This window comes from Eupeodes corollae, chromosome 1 (genome assembly GCF_945859685.1).
Source record: "Eupeodes corollae chromosome 1, idEupCoro1.1, whole genome shotgun sequence".
NCBI lineage: Eukaryota > Metazoa > Arthropoda > Insecta > Diptera > Syrphidae > Eupeodes > Eupeodes corollae.
This window is the reverse complement of record NC_079147.1, coordinates 184796218-184812993: the sequence shown is the minus strand read 5'-3', so window position 1 is coordinate 184812993 and position 16776 is coordinate 184796218. Positions and strand designations below refer to the sequence as shown.

Here is a 16776-nt window from a genome sequence, read left to right as displayed (position 1 = left end):
TTGGTATTTTCAGTTACTTTACGATGGTATTGTTAAACCAGGATATTTCTCATATTTTACGCATCACTTAAAAACTATTTTTGAGGAGAAAAACAAAATACGAAAGAATCTCAAATAGCCAACAAAAATGTGAAACTAATTTTTGAAGAGTTATTACTTAATCTAAAGACGTTGTGTTGGTGTTTTAGTTTTCAAAAGGAAGAACTTAATACTTTTTAAAATTTAATTTATTACTTAGAGTCACATTGAAATGGTTTTTGATATTAACAAAATAAAACGTTGCTTGGTCTTCACATTGATTTAATATATATGTAGTTAATAATAGTTAAATAGGCAAAACGGAGATGGACCATAAAATCTAACTTTCTTAAATTCTTCTTGTTTGATGCCATTCTCGTAAATGAAATTACCTACAGAAAAATGTATAGGTCAATTCTATAGGAAATTCAATTTCCTTTAAAAAAATGTCAATTTTACCAAACCACTGAAATTCATATTTTTAGAATAGCATTGAATTGGAATAAATTATCGAATTAAAATATAGAACAAATATTAAGGTTATGAGAATAAAATAATCCTTAATGATAAAAAAATCACACTTGCACCATCCTATATACATATTATCTGTGCATCACTCTCTATCCAACAAGGTTCAAAATAGCAACGCAGGCAGTTAAAAATTGTTTCAAACATACTTTTAGATGTTTCTCTACCACAGCCACGGTTGTTTCTGAGGGTTAAAATCTACAGGTGCAAAACTAAGAGTGTGTGCATTACATGAGTAATACATACATAGTTTTGATAAATGTGGGTGAGGCAACCACGGTTGTAAGTGGAAGTAAAAAAAAAAGCTACACAATTACACATTTTCATGGTGATGGACAGTAAATACTTACTACTAAACATGATCGCCTAGTACCTCAAACGAATTCATCAACACAACTATTCATGCATTCTGCATAATTTTAAGAGGTGTTGATGATCACGAATTGGAAGTGAGAAAAACAGAAAACAGCAATTACACCCTTCTACGGCGATGGGAAGAGATAACTTACTCCTAAACATGTTCGCCTGGTACCTCAAAAGAATTCGACTTCGCCAGTGCAACAAAATTTAATAAACGCTCTTTGTTTCTTTTTCCTTTCTCCTCAAAGCAATCGAGACTGAGAATAGAGTGTTGTACTAAGCATGATCACACCTATGCCGTCGCAATAAATCAGGCTTAATTTTCAAAAAAAAACTCGCACCTTAGCATCAGTCTCTAAACACGCTTCATAAAGCAGACTAGCAGACAAGCACTAATTTTTGGCACTTTTTGGATATTTTTGTGCTCAGGTTAAAGTACTGTAAACTGTTTGAAAATTCGGCTCACAAAGGACATACACATTACAAGTCAGAAACTGGAAAAAACAGACTAAATAAACTTAAGATGTTCTTATGAAAACAATGAAGATTTTTTTGGTCTTACTGTCTTAAGACCATATTTTTAGCAGTTGTTCATTAATTCAATTTGCTTTACCTACTAAAAAGTTCTCATCATCATATAATTTTACAAAGAATTGAATTTTAATAAATTATGGAATTAAATAATAGAAAATACTAATACTAAGTTTAAATTCTTAAACATAATGAAAGCACACGCTCACTAGCGATTAAATGTCTATTTACTGCCCATTAAATAACTTTCTTACTCTACTCTCTTTAAAAACGCATTAAGAAATTATAAGCTAGTCAAAAATATGAGAATTCTAGAAATGATTATCCTAAATTTACTAATTTCGCAAAAACTTCTACCTATGTGTATCTAGCCTCTTAAACAAATCTCTAAAAGTTAAACCTTTAATTAGTTAATACTTAATATTCAACAGAAGCGAATGAGAACTATTTTAAAACATACTTGTAGGTGTTTCTCTACGGTAGCCACGTGTCTATTCTGGCGGGTAAAGTCCACAGATACAAAACAAAAAGTGTGTATGTATGTATACATGAGTTATACATACGTAGTTTTGATGGTGGACAATGATAACTTGCTTCTAAACATGTTCGCCTGGTACCTCAAAGAAATTGATTATTTTTCGTCTCCCGAAACGATCAAGACAATGACAAAAACGAGGTAAAAACAGATCAGAGTTGTGCGTTGTAGTCGCATGGACTGAACCCTATCATCAGACTTAATTTTCGAAAATCTTCAATCAGTACCACTTCATAAGACGAGTATTAGAAGGATTTTTCTAAAACTACTAGTTACGTAAAAACTTCAAGTTATGTAGTCTCTTAAAAAACAAACTAAATGTTAAACCTTCAATTAGTTAGTATAGATTAGAAGTGAATCAGAATTATTTTCAAACATACTTTTAGGTGTTTCTCTACGCTAGCCACGTAACGCTTTTGGCGGGTAAAAAGTGTGTATGTATACATGAGTTATACATACGTAGTTTGGAGAAGAGTGGGTGTGGTGAGCACAGAGCACAGATGGAAGATGGTGGGCAATGAATACTTACTTCTAAACATGTTCGCCTGATACCTCAAAGAAATTGATTATTTTTCTCGTCTCCCGAAACGATCGAGACAGAGAAAAAAGTGCGGCAAAAACAGATCAGAACAGGGACTGAACCCTATCATCAAGCTTAATTTTCGAAATTTTCAATCTGTACCACTTCATAAGGCGAGTATTCGAAGGATTTTTCAAAAACTACTAGGTTCATAAAAACTTCGACTTCTAACTATCCTAGTCTCCTAAAATAAACAAATTCTAAAAGTTAAACCTCCAATTAGTTAGTATGCAACAGAAGCGAATGAGAATTATTTTCAAGCATACTTTTAGGTGTGTCTCTACACTAGCCACGTAACGCTTTTGGCGGGTAAAAAGTGTGTATGTATAACATGAGTATACGTAGTTTTGTGAAGAGTGGGAGTGGCGAGCATAGATGGATGACAGTGAATACTTACTTTTAATCATGTTCGCCTGGTACCTCAAAAGAATTTGATTTCGTCAACGCAACAAAATTTGCTTTTTTGTATTTTTTGTTTCTTTTTCCTCTCTAATCAAACGATAATTGCGACAGAGAAAAGAGTGAGGGAAAAGCACCAGAGCCGTCGTCGTCACTGGAACTTAACCCAGACGAAGTTATTATGTTGGTAAAAATGTAATATGCATGATTCATACTCTTTGCCTTTAATAAATATTATTTCATGAAGGAAGCATACCATACCAATTACAAAAACTAACTTTTGGCATTTTTGTGACATTTTTCCTACTATGATTAAAATGTTATTAATTAATTACCATGAAAATTTGACTCTAAGTTTATAAGGAGATGCATCACTATTTTCGAATCTTTTTTATCTAGACAACATGATAAAGCTCTTTTAGCTAACTTTGATTTTTATTGAGGCGTGTTATTTTTTAAAAATATAAAAAAATCAAAATACTCTTAAAAACAAAAACACCAACATATACTGTCAAATAAGTCTTAAAAAACTTAAGCAATACAAATCACAAACCTTTGAAATATTTGTGGACTCACCCTTGAAAACAAAATAGTATTGTATATTTTTAACTTTTAAAAATAAAACGAAAACCAAATAAAAAAACTACAAGAAATATTAATGGCAGCTACTTTTTTTTCCTGTACAATTGTTAATAATAATTGTACATGAACAATATTGAATAATATTTTAAAAAATTTGGTTTATTACATTTTTAAAAGAACAAAAATATAATACAATAAAACAAAATGAAATTTATATTTAAAATTATACTTACATAAATATCCCTTAAAATTAACAGAACAACATAAAACCTTGGTTTCTCGATAGTAACAAAATAAAATTAAAAAAAAAGAACACTACGAAGCAAAATAAAATCTAAAAAATTATAAAACATTAATTAAAAATCGAATTAACTCGGGCTGAAACATATAGCACAAAATAAAGTCTCAAATTTCGAGACAGAAAGACAAATATATACTATCTTAATCTAATAATGTTATATTTTTAGCAATACAAAAACAAAATAGTGTAGATAAAAAATAAAACAGAAATTATGATATAAATGTTTTAGGGCTTGGAAATTGAAAACAAAAACAGCAACAAAACAAAGTTACAAAATAACACAAGATTATAAAAAAAAAAAATTTAAAAAAATTACAAAGTATCTTAAAACCACAATTTTGAATTAAAAAGAAAACAAAAAGAAAAAGAAAACAAAACAAAATTCTCAAAAGCAATTATATTTATGCATAAGCGCATACCAAATCGCTTTAAATGTTTAACAGAAAATAAAATAAAGAAGTTATTAATAAAAACCACAATTAAAGTAGTAATTCTCGAAAAATAAACAAAACAAAACTTTAAGGCACAGTCTTATTTAATTAAATTTATTTTTTGTCTCAATTCAATAATATTTTAATAATTTCTTGTACGACAAACTCAAGATATAAGTTAAAAATTAAAATTTAAATTAAAAATAAAATTAAATTAAACATTTATTTAAGTATTTAGGTAGTGGATAGTAAAACTTACCACCTCTTCTCATAAATGTGATAAACAAAACAAAAAACAAAACGATAAAAATAATTTTTGACTTATTCACATTAGTACTATATATTATATTAAAACAAATTAAAAAATAACAAATATAAATAATATATATATGTGTGTTTTACATAAAATAAACAAATGATGATAATAAAAACTAAAAAACAAAAATTAATAAACTAAAAACAAAAATAATTTGCGACAGCTTTGAAAGCATGTGATCGCTTCTTGTCCAAAGTGATATGTAGTTAGAGTTGAATAGAAAATAAAATATTTCATGATAAAATAAAAAAACCTATTATCAATCAAATATTCAAAATAAAAAAATATTAAAAGCAAAACACAAATTTTACAAATAAATATTAATTCTAAACATCAAGCAGACAGACAATTCTTTGCATTGTGATATAAAACAAATTAAAAAAAAATAAATAAATAATTAACAATTTCTTTGATATGAACCGAAATATGAAAACGATGAAACTATGAGTATAAGTATAATGATGATGATTTGATAAAAAGAAAAGAAAAATTGACTACGCCATATTGCGAACTTTTTGTGTGTGATGGTTGAATAGCTGTAACTAATTTTTAAAATTATGGGCATAAATCTCTGCTTTTTCATTATATACAAAAGAAATTAAAAAAAAAAACTTTTATTGAAATAGTACATTTTTGCAAAAACAAAACAAACAAAAATACAACAAAGACAAAACTTGGAAATATGTGTGGTTTTTGAGATGAAAAAAGGAAATTTATATTATGAAATACTGAAAATTTAATTGGTGAACTTTTGATAAGGAATACGACATTATCGACTTTATATAAAATTTACTTGTCGTTGTTGCCAATTTTTTGAAAACACATTTCTATAGAAGGATTATGATTATGTGTAGTTTAAAATGTTCCTTTCACAACACATTTCTTACAATAGAATCAAAAAAAAAATTGAAATATTCCGAACAATTTTTGATGATCCCTATTATAAATATCATAGATTCAATACTTACCACTCGAGCCACGAAACTCTTTTTTAATTCAAATAACAACTCAAAAAATCCTTCTCTTTTGAAGAAAGTAAGATTATTGCATTTGACAGAGTTTGACATCAAGCTCTTACCGGAAATACGTGTATTTGTGTTTCGATGAATCTTTTATTTGGATTAGAAATTACCTTTCAATACAAGTAGAGTATTTTATGGGTTTATATCTAATATCCACAAAATAAACGCTGGTGTGCCCCAGGGCTCCGCAATGTCTCCGACACTTTTTCTTATTTTAACAAATGATCCTCTGTCTTAAACCTCTTATCCATTAAATTGTTTTGCTGACGAGAGTATGTAAAGCTTTTCATATTCGTTTTCAGATTCATGCCTTTGTCCATCGAATGTGAAACTTCAATGGTAGCGTATTATAAGTTCATTAAATTCTAAATTTAAAGCATTACCTTTTGTCCATGCTTTGAAAACTTAACGTAATTTACAATCGCAAAAGCGTTTGAAGGGTGGCACTTGCATAGAAGAGACTGAACAACTTTCAGTTCTAGGTACATACTCGTATGTGTATCAAAACCATGTATTGTGGAGTGAGCACAATTTAAAAGTCATTACAAACGCTTCCGAGTGCTTACGTTTACTTCGTCTTCGATTAAAAAAGTTTTGTACTTCTTTGAATTTTTCTATAATTTATTTTAGTAATAATAGCGTTGGTCGACAAGGTTTTCTTATTGGCAATAGAATGTATATTTTTCTAATGGGTTTTAATAATATAATAATATCCGACTTCAAAATTAATGTATCATATCAGGTTTTTGAGATGTCACTTTTTAAAATTTGAAACACACTAATATAAGGCTTTTCGATACTATCTAAATTTTTGAAGACGCCTTTTCAATAATATCCGTGAAGGTTTACCAAATATATAATCCTCTTCTTCAATATTCAGTTAAAATATTTATTTTTTTTTTCATATAATGTTCGAAAAATCTTCATAAGATCTTCATCAGAGTCCACCTGTCTTACAAAAATTTGAAAGAATGCAGGAACGGTTTTCAACAGAAAAAAGCAAAACGGTTTTGTTCTTTTAACGAATCTGTTGTCTTAACAATTCTATTGTATCATGTTTATGAAATATTTGAGCGGGTATTTTTAAAACCTGACGAAATAGTTAAATTAAAGCTTGGTTTCAAAATCAGCGATTAAAATTGCTTCAAAATATATTTTTTAAAACTATTAAAGTATTCAATTAAAGGTTTGCTCAAAACTTCATGAAGAGTGATATAAGGACTCACAGCTTATGTGAGTTTCCAAAAACTATGTTGGTTAAAGTGGATGTCCGTCATGGAGTAGGACACACTAAGCCCAGTTTAAAGGCCCATTGTGTTACCACATGAGGCTTTCTTCTAAGCTCTCAAAAAACATCTTTCTTATCTATACAGCTTATGCAAACGTCATTTGAGTATACGCTTAGACGCGTAGCGTGCATGAATATTAGACAGTCTCCGGTAATGGCATCGATTATCGAGCTTATTTATGCGATCTGATAAGATTCAGCAAGCACCTTGAAAGCTTTAAATCTAGTGTAGGCCAGATGTTTATTCCACCTGGTGTTTGCCTTCTTCATAGCGTCCTGTTTACATGGTATTTATTATGGTTGTAAGCCCCATTTATTACCAATAGTTTTTTGCAAGAAAAAAGAGCTACAGTACCTTTTTTGACTCATTCTTGTATATTGCGTTTCCAATTTAGTTTTTTTTGCCTAAAATAAGACCCAGGTACTTAGCCTTTTCTGAGAACTTTAATTGGATTCTCTTAACAAATGGAATTTTGTATTTACTCGAAAATAGCACTAATTCGCCTTCGATGTTGGTGAGTACTAGTGTATTTATCTTATGTCATATAAAGGAATGATAATAGACTTAAAAGTCGAAGATCTTTGGAGTTGACTTACGAGCATTTAAAATTTAAGTTTGGTATCTGGAATTTGGTTCAAAATATATTTTTCAAAACTATGAAAGTATTTAAATAATGATAATGCAACACATCCTACAACTTGTTGTAACCTAGCCCGATTTTATTTTAAAGTTGCTCTCCCCAAAACAACTCTTGCGATTAAAATAAAATGGTGAGACATTGAACATTAACACTATGCACTAACATTTTTGATATGAAATCAATTGAAAATAGCAAAAATCAAAACATAGAATACGGGAATTCAATTTGTTATAAGTTAGAAATGAACTAAGCCGTTGTCGATAAAAGTGAATTTCAAAACTCCAATTCATATTTTGAATCGATTTTAATTTCAATTTTAGTGAAAGTCAAATGTAGAACCTAAAACCTAGAACAAATTAAGTCAATTTGAAATTTTAATAGGGACATCAACTAATTGTTCTTTTCTTACAATATGCTTAAACAAATAACAAAAAGAAAAATCAACAATAAATCTCAAATTAACAAAACCGAAAAATTTGAAACAACAAATAAACAGAAAATTAAAAAAAAATACATTTGCTTTAAATTTGAATATTTTATTCAACAAAAATACAAAAACAAAAAATAAGTGTCTAGAAATTAAACTATAGGAAACAAATCACACAAACAAAAATTATTCAAATAAACAAAACAAAATACAAATAAAAATAAAATCTATTACATACATTTAGCAGCATGTAAGAAAAACAAAAATCTAATTGTCCATCAATAAACATACACATTTAATATTTAAAATTAAAACAAAAAGAAAACGATAAAACAAGGATACAAGAAAATAGCCTTTAGCAAAATACAAAATTGTATAAAAATATTTTTAATTTTTTTATTCTCATTTATTTTTCTTGCATACTTTTTGGGAAAGACTGAAATTTTAGGCAAACAAAACAAATATAAACCAAGAAAATAAAAAACAAATAAGAATGTTTTTGAAACATTAAGTTGAGAAAAAACAACAAAATTTATTTAATTTTCTATTTTTAAAAAAATCCTTTCAAAAACTAAATTTAACAAAAAAACAATTAAAATTTGCATATCAATGGAATATAAGAGGTTTTCCTTATTTACTAATTAATTTTCATTTAAATTAATAATTTTAAGGTTTGAGTAATTGAAAGAGAGTAATCGTGTGTGCATGAGAATTTTGTACCGAAAGAAAGAAAATAAAATAAAACTTTAAAAATAAAGAAATGAAATGAAGAGAAATTCCTATTTTCACACAGAAAATATATAAAATAATGTAAACAAAATGTGTATAAAACTTTTCTTTTTTGATAATATTCTTATTACAACTATTGAAAAATATTATTAGATCAGTATTTTTTTTTTTTTTGAAAATGCAAAATAAAAATTCCTAATTTTTGTTTGAGTAGTTTCTATAAAAGAAAACAATTTAATTAATATGATTTAAGAAAAATAAAAAAAATTTAAAATACACAAAAACAAAAATGACAAAAATAATTTGTTAATCCATAAGAAATATTATTCGTAATTATTAAACAACAAAAAGCAAATATTCACTTAATAAAAATATTTATTGAAAAAAAGATAACAAAATGTGCCGTTTTTAAGGTTATTTCGCGAAAAAATGGAAAAGTTGAAAAGGGTAAGTTTTACGCCCATGTTCCGAATTTTGATCGAAAGTGAATCAAAATCACTTTTGAATTTCACGTGAAATGAAATTACATTTTCTTCAATTAATTCGCTTTTGAAAACTTTGAAATTGCTTCGAACTGTCAGAACTGAAGGATCATCTATTTTTATTTTGTTTCTGAAGTAAATTTTTTGCTGTTTTGAAGATGGATGCAATATTATTGGCAATTTTAAGTGAAAAAAGGAAGCAAAATTCAAGGAAAAAATAAAAGGACTAATTTTGCGACACAAATCAAATATATTGGATTTATCTGACACAATGTATGTAAGTGTGTGAAAATTATGTAGAATTGTTCTGATAAATAAAGTAAATTCTTGATTTCCTCTTTTAAGCTTGAATTGTAATTTTAGATTAAGCAAAGGCGCTTTTTTAAATGTTCTATGAGAAATAGAACCTTTTATAATACCTTCATCGATTCCTTCAATTCAAAAATTTGCTGCAACCTTTCGATTCCTAGCAGAAGGAAGCTATCAAAAATCACAGACATAAAAAATGTGATTTGAATGCGTTCAAAAAATAGAACAAATCGAAATCGAAATACAGAAAATCCAATTCACAATAACGAATTGTGGTACACCCAAATTCACTTTCGCAAAGTGTTTTCACAATAAATGAAATGCAGAACATGGACATTAGTTTAAGTTTTGTAGAATAAAGAAACGGATAGAGAACATCAATATAAAAGTCCCCAAATTTAACTGAACTGTTTCTCAAATTAAGTCTGCTAAGGCGATTGAATTTATGGCCTTAATGCGTACTTCAAAAATGGTGATTCTACCACAGCCACTTCTTCCAAAACGGCGATAGAAGGACTATCACCGTCAATTCGAAGCGTTAATCATATGAAAACCGACTTTTTTTGCCTGCTATTGAAGAATACGACTTGGATAATATGTAGTTACAACAAGATGGTGCCATTGGACTTTTTTGTGGGGCTACCCCAAAAACCAAGAAGTAGATAAACCTTTAGCTATTAAGCACTTAAAAACCAACTTTCGTCAAAGTGTCTTTGGGATTCCGCCAATATGTGTCAAAAAGTGGTGGAAAATTACCTCAAAAGAATCGATGCTTGCAAAATTGGTGTGGTGGTCATTTATATGATGTAGCGTTTCACGAATAATCTCAATGTTCAAACTTTACTTTCTTTCAAAACGTTTTGCGTTTTCTATTGAAGACCGTTTTAGCATGATTGGTTTAAGGCTTTTTTTCAGATCTAACAACTTATGAAGATTTTTTCAAATAATATGATAAATAAATAAAATGTTTCAACTGAAAATTAAAGAAAGAAACTATAGATTTAAAAAATCATTAAGGATTTTATTGAAAGTAAAATACTTAATAAATTTAGATAACCTCAAAGTCTTATATACGTTTTTTTTCCGAATTTTAAAAAGAAATTTCTCAAAAGAAAACTTTGTCGACCAATGTATTCAGCATTTTGCTATTCATCGGCGAATTTTTTTGTCGAATTTTCACTTATCAGTATTCTGCTTTTACATTTGAATAGAAAATTTGTTAATAATTAATAGATTATTAAATTTTTGCTGCTCATATGTAATAGATAAAGAAAATCTCATTTATTTAAAAGAACATTTTTGGTAAACTTATGATTTTCAATTATTTACATAGTTTATTGTCTATTTCTAAATTAAAATAAATGAACTTACGTTTTATCCGCCATTTTCATGCTATTTTTTGTTTTTGGATTTTCTAATATTTCTCTGAAGCACTCCCTTTGATGATTTGCTTATTTCTCGGTGTGCAATCGACATAAAGTTCATTACTGTCTGTTTCAAATTGAATTTAGAAATTGAAGTGATTGAGCTCAGATTTTTTATGAAATCAAAGCAAATTATTCAAGATTTTCACATGAAAAATTGTTTACGTGAATGTCAAATTAATTAGGATTCTCCATCCCCATAATTTTGGATTGCTGTGTTAATTTTTCTGTAGAAATATAATGTGCCTGTGAATATTTAAAATTCTTGAAGTATGAAGTTATAAATTTAAAGTTAAAAATAAAAGAGTGTTATCAAAAAATATTGTCTGCTAATAAATTACTTTAGATATTTGCTTGTTTTGTAGATTTTTTTTACATCAAATTCACTTTCTTTAAACAAGATTTTTCGCACTACATTTTTCATTCCGACGACATTGCCGACGCTCTCAAAATCATACTAGCTCGCTGCATAGAAACAACATTTATGTTAAAATTTTTAAAAAGAAACATTAATATATAGTAAAATCACTTTTAACAATTCTAATATTATAATTTATAATTTCAATATTTTTCTTTTACAATGAAATAACTACCTATTGAAACGAACGAAAGCACACACTACCGGTAGTGCAAAACATTTCTTTCTAGAATGTTTTTGTTATCCATAACAAGCTATGTGAAGAAGATGAGAAGAATAATTTGCTTAACACACGTTTTGACATAGCGTTGGGTTCAGTTTTAACAACGAGTCTTTTACTTACTATTACTGCGTTCGCTGTCAAAAACGCAGTATTGAAGAGACATTAGTAATTTGTGTACGAATAAACAAAGCTTAATTAAGTTTTTAAATGGATTCGGACGATTTAATTATTGAAGAATATGTGTTCAAAGCAGATAGGCAAAAAACTTTGTATAAATAAATTAAGCCAGTCACAAAATAAGACCGTCAATAGTAAAAAATAAATTAGGTTGCGCAACAGTCCGTAGGGGACCAGGGCCTAGTGACTTACAACTCTCAACAATTCCTGTGTGCGAGTATTTACAGGGATGGAGGGGGCCTACAGTTTATATGCCGAATCCGAACGGCTAATTTGAGAAAGAACTTTTTCATGACAAGAATTACTCTTGGAGGATTCGTCAATTCCTCGCAAGAGGCAGTACCCGTAAAAAAAATTAGGTGGCACATGCAGGGATTGAACTCAAGACGGGTACTACCAATTTTCTACTTACTTTTTTATAAAATAAGTATTTTTCTACTTACTTTTTATAAAATATTTGCACAAACAACAATGACAATCAATTCTTCACTTCTTAGCTTACACAGATGACATTAATATCTCTGAAAGAAGCCAACAAGTTTTAGAGAACTCATTTATCCAGATTGAGAGAGCGGCAAAAAACATGGGACTTCACATCAATGAGTGAAACATAAACTACATAATGGTTTCGTCTGCAGGAAACGTTGTAAATCCACCAGCAACAAAGGTAAGTGATCACGAATTTGAAATGGTAATTTAATTTACTTTACTTAGGTCAATAGTAGCGGCCGATAAAAGCATAGAAGAAGAAATAAGCGGTCGTCTGCTTAAAGCCAACAAAACATACTATAGCTCATTGTGACTCTTTAAATCCAAAAATCTCTCTCAAAACAGCTGCTTTATAAAACTATAATCCTACCAGTGCTCACCAGAGATGGCAGAAATAAGATTTTTTTGATTTACTACATTTGTTACGTCTGCTACATAAATGAGGTTGTTAATGTAGTTAAATGTAGTTAAATGTAGTTAACGTAGTTAAATGTAGCAGACGTAGCGGTAGACGTCAAAACGTTGTTTAAAATGTCCATTTAACCACTAAATTGACAAATTGCATCAAAAAGATAACTGTGAAAGTGTGAAAAACGAACTCTCGAAAATTCGGCACATGGCTTAACCAAGAACATTCCAAAAAATTGATAGATATCATATACACTATACTCTTAAAATGAACGACAAAAATAAAACAGATGATTACCTATTAAATTTGCAATTTTCTTTCATAAAACTTTGAATTCCTTGATTTAGTTCATTTACGCAACATATTTGGTTCTTATGTATAGTTCAGTGTTTTTCAATCGTTAGTCGTTACTTATTCACTCGTTTTTTGTTTTTGTGAAGGTAGCACACGTAACAAATTTAGGGTAGGAAATGAAACAAATCAAACGTGTAGTTTATCCAATTAACTACACGTAGTTTACCGAGTAGATTACCTGACGTAATCTATTCTGCCATCTCTAGTGCTCACTTATGAATCCGATTATAACTAGATTAAACTAGATTGCTAAGCCCATCTGTGTGAATAACGTTTACATGTAAAAACTAGAGTTGGAAACGAATAAGGTGATAAGTGATTGGCACCCAATACCGACACAGAGCTTTATACTCCTACAGCGCCATCTTCTGAAAAATTGTATACATATCTAATTTATAAAGGGAACAAAAAAGTTCTTTTTCAATGTCATATTTATTTCCCCCCTATCCCGACCAACTAGAACATTTTAATACTTGAGTTTAGGTGTTCAAGGTAAACACAGAACCGTTTATTCTTCATCATAAAAGCTTACAAACGTTTTTCAAAGTGTTAAGCGGTTCATTTATAATTCGTTAAAAAACCACGGAAGGGATCGCAGACAAAAACGCAAAAATCTTTTCTGAATGGCTTCGAGTCTTGTGACGTGTACGGCGAAGTAAGGTGACTATTACTGTATTCATGCATGTTCCAGGACTGGGGTGGAATCGGCTTAGGTGATTGTTGATAAATGACAATCAAAATGATGGAATTTGCTTTACGTAAGGTGATAGTCAAATTAATGCCTAAAAAGCTGTCACAAAAAAATTTGATAGTCTTTTTCAAACAAATATGTTTATTCCGAATAGAGCTACCAGATGCTTACACAAACGACTGGAAAATTGTCTTAGTTTACTTTGTTTCCTTGAAAAAACACATTCCTATGACTGAGAAAGCCCACAACATTCGAAAAAAGCAAGTAAGAATTTTATTCAAAATCAGCCAATTTGAAACTTTTATTTAGATATTTTATTAGAATCAATTTAAAATTTCACCAAGGCAACAACGAATGTCGACAATTTGAAATTGTTCAATCGAATTGAGTTGAATCATCTTACACAGACGGAAAGTAATTTTAAAACATATGGATCATGGAAATCACGGTCAAATCTCATAATAAAACCCAAAACTCTATTTGCTTTTTTAACTATGAAGTTAATATGTTCATTGAATGTGTTGAAAATACATATACTCTACTTAAAGGACAAGAATCAAACGTGTAACTAAGACCGATGGGAACTTTTTTGCGTGTGAAACTTATGGTCTTACATTTGTCAACATTTTAAACAACACGATCATTATTTCACCATTCCTTGAATAATATTAAGTCTTCTGGCAAGAGAAGGCAGTCAGATGTAGAGTTAATTTTTTTTGAAATTTTAATGTGATCAGCATATATTAGGACAGACGAATTTTGTATGATCGAAACCAACTCATTTATAAATAAAACAAATAGAACAGGACCAAGGTGACTACCCTGGGGGACTCCAGAATTCACAACAAATGAACTTGAACACTCATTACGAAATTTAACACTATAACGTCTATCTTGCAAAAATGAAGAGATCCAGTTTATGAAAAAGTCGTTAAAGCCTTGATGTGTTAGTTTTAAAAGTAATGTTTTATGAAACAATTTTTCAAAGGCCTTGCTGAAATCAGTAACAGTTAGTAAAAGTTGAACGCTTTTTAACTAAATCATGCTGGTTATCACAGATAAATAAACTTCAGTGAAAAGAAAAGACATGGACTAACGATTGACAGTTTAGGTATCACAGATTGTTTAGCAATAGATCGGTAGTTCATTATTTCGTTACCTTTTTTTGTACTGGTAAATGAGTCAAGATGGTCGCCATGTTTTTTACAAATGATATATATAAAAAAAAAGCATGGTGGTTTCCATGACTGATGTTATCCTACCGTTCCCTTTAAATAGCTTATAACAATGTAATATGACAAAAAAGGCTAGCCACAGCAACGCGTGAGTTTTGAGTTTTTTGTTTTCTTTTTCCAAAAATCGTATAAGCTTTTTCGATCACAAGAATGTGTTTTTTTAATAAAAGTGAAATTTTTAAAACTGCCTATTTTTATGATGCAAACAGGCGTATGCTCACTTTTCATTAACTGATGACTTTCAAAGCTTTTACTATCAATTTGTCTTTGTTTAAACCTTAAAGAAGTACTGGATCATATACTATATATGTACTTGTATCTATGACAACTTCAGACTTTTTTATTTCTGTTAAGATCATTGAACAAGAAAACAAAAGTGAACCAGATAAACAATTTATTTTATTTTCCATTTCTTAAAATAAAAATAACCATCACACAATAAAAAAAAAAAGTATAATTTATAAAAAAAAATCAGTCTTATTTATATATACCTTAAATATAAAATACATTAGATTTCGTGCTTCCCATTTTTGATCAGTTTCGTCGATTTTTGCGGATATAATCGATTAAGTTCATAAGGTAGAGTTTTGTTCTGAAATGATAAAAGACAAATTTACAAAAAAAAACTCCAAGAACTTATAAAGATATTCAAACCTCGATCCACGATTAGAATCACCTCTTGCTTCACCATATGTTTTTTGAGACAGCAAACCCTCTTCTTCCGCTTTTTCGATCTCTGCTCTCTGGTAATTTTCAACTTGTTTTTGTATCAAATCCGAAGCAACCATTTGACTAGGTGTCGATTTATTTTCACCCGATTGACCTTGGTTTTCGTCACGACGACGACTGGATAGAAGCTCATCGCCTAAGTTATAAGTAAATATATATGTTTTAAACACGTACATAAGAAGTTATTTACAAATCTTACTCAAAACATCGATAAATTCTTCACTTGTCAAAAATAATCCTGTCGCTTCAGCTGGAACACCAATAAAGAATCCATCCAATTTCAATCTGAAATTCTCGAGACCTTTTTGACGTTGATCATAACGTAGATCGTAGTCATTTCCAAAGCCTAACATATCGATTATAGATCTTTTTTCAAGTGGTCTAGCTTTAATCAGCGTCGTCGGCGTCAATAACAACAATGAACCAACTACCAGAAAGACAAACAAACGCGAATTAAACTTACACATTTTTGGCGTCTTTTCAGTTGTCAAACCAAAGCAAACAAAAATGATTCTATGTTTTAATGTACGAGTAGTACTGCAAAAACCACCACCACCGCGCACCGTGCGTTAAGTAGAACGGATTCAACTCAATTGAAATCAATTGCGGCGGTTAAGGTGCAACGAAGCCTCAACCATCAACATCCATAAAACAAACCAGACCAAACCAAACCATCACTATGTTCGTGGGATGAATTGAAATAGCAGTTAGAAGCTAGAAGACTTAACTCCAACATATATCTCTATACTTTTCTGCAGGGAAGACGGGGAGATGCATATACCCAACTACAAAGAGAAGAAGGTGAAAATAAAATTATACTTAGGTGACTCTAGAACTATGTGGAACCTCTTCCGCATATGGAATTCTTCGGGATCGGGAAAGTTTATTTTGTTCTTTTAAGAGTGCAGGAGGAAGGTGCATACTTACTTAACTATAAGAAATGGATAATTTTTGTGCAAGAAACCATGGGTAAGAAAACAAGTTAGTAGGGTATAGGAAGACAAATGCAGTTCTAATGTGATAATATTCTAAACAGGCCGAAACTGCTATAACTACAGTTTTAGATTGGAATTTTAAAAAAACTTTTTGAAAATTGTCTTTAAACTTATTAATTCTAGGCTACTGAGATTAATAAAAACGGACGTGAA

At 29.5% G+C, this 16776-nt stretch overlaps 2 protein-coding genes across 8 annotated transcripts in view; one reads left to right on the top strand and one right to left on the bottom strand.

Moving 5' to 3' along the window:
* The window catches only part of LOC129953876 (probable serine/threonine-protein kinase DDB_G0286465), a 386722-nt gene extending 381889 nt beyond the window's left edge, over positions 1–4833 (top strand). For all 7 annotated transcript variants that reach the window (XM_056067400.1, XM_056067398.1, XM_056067399.1 and 4 more), the window contains one exon: positions 14–4833. The gene's annotated coding sequence lies outside the window, so the exon portion shown is untranslated. The remainder of the gene's footprint in view (positions 1–13) is intronic.
* Positions 4834–15276: 10443 nt separating this feature from the next.
* On the bottom strand, positions 15277–16248 carry LOC129941791 (uncharacterized). The gene is made up of 3 exons (XM_056050516.1): positions 15828–16248; positions 15554–15764; positions 15277–15491 (listed from the first exon to the last, which is right to left on the bottom strand). The coding sequence occupies exons 1-3, from the start codon at positions 16093–16095 to the stop codon at positions 15434–15436; spliced, it is 537 nt and encodes a 178-aa protein (XP_055906491.1). The 5' UTR covers positions 16096–16248; the 3' UTR covers positions 15277–15433.
* Between the last annotated feature and the right edge of the window lie 528 nt (positions 16249–16776).

What these genes read in the sequence shown, in the direction of transcription:
- LOC129941791 (XM_056050516.1), bottom strand. Translation starts at nt 16,095, where the DNA reads ATGTGTAAGTTTAATTCGCGTTTGTTTGTCTTTCTGGTAGTTGGTTCA. An exon ending in AGAATTTATCGATGTTTTGA is followed by an intron (nt 15,765 to 15,827) that starts GTAAGATTTGTA and finishes CTTATAACTTAG; the next exon opens with GCGATGAGCTTCTATCCAGT. An exon ending in GATTCTAATCGTGGATCGAG is followed by an intron (nt 15,492 to 15,553) that starts GTTTGAATATCT and finishes TTATCATTTCAG; the next exon opens with AACAAAACTCTACCTTATGA.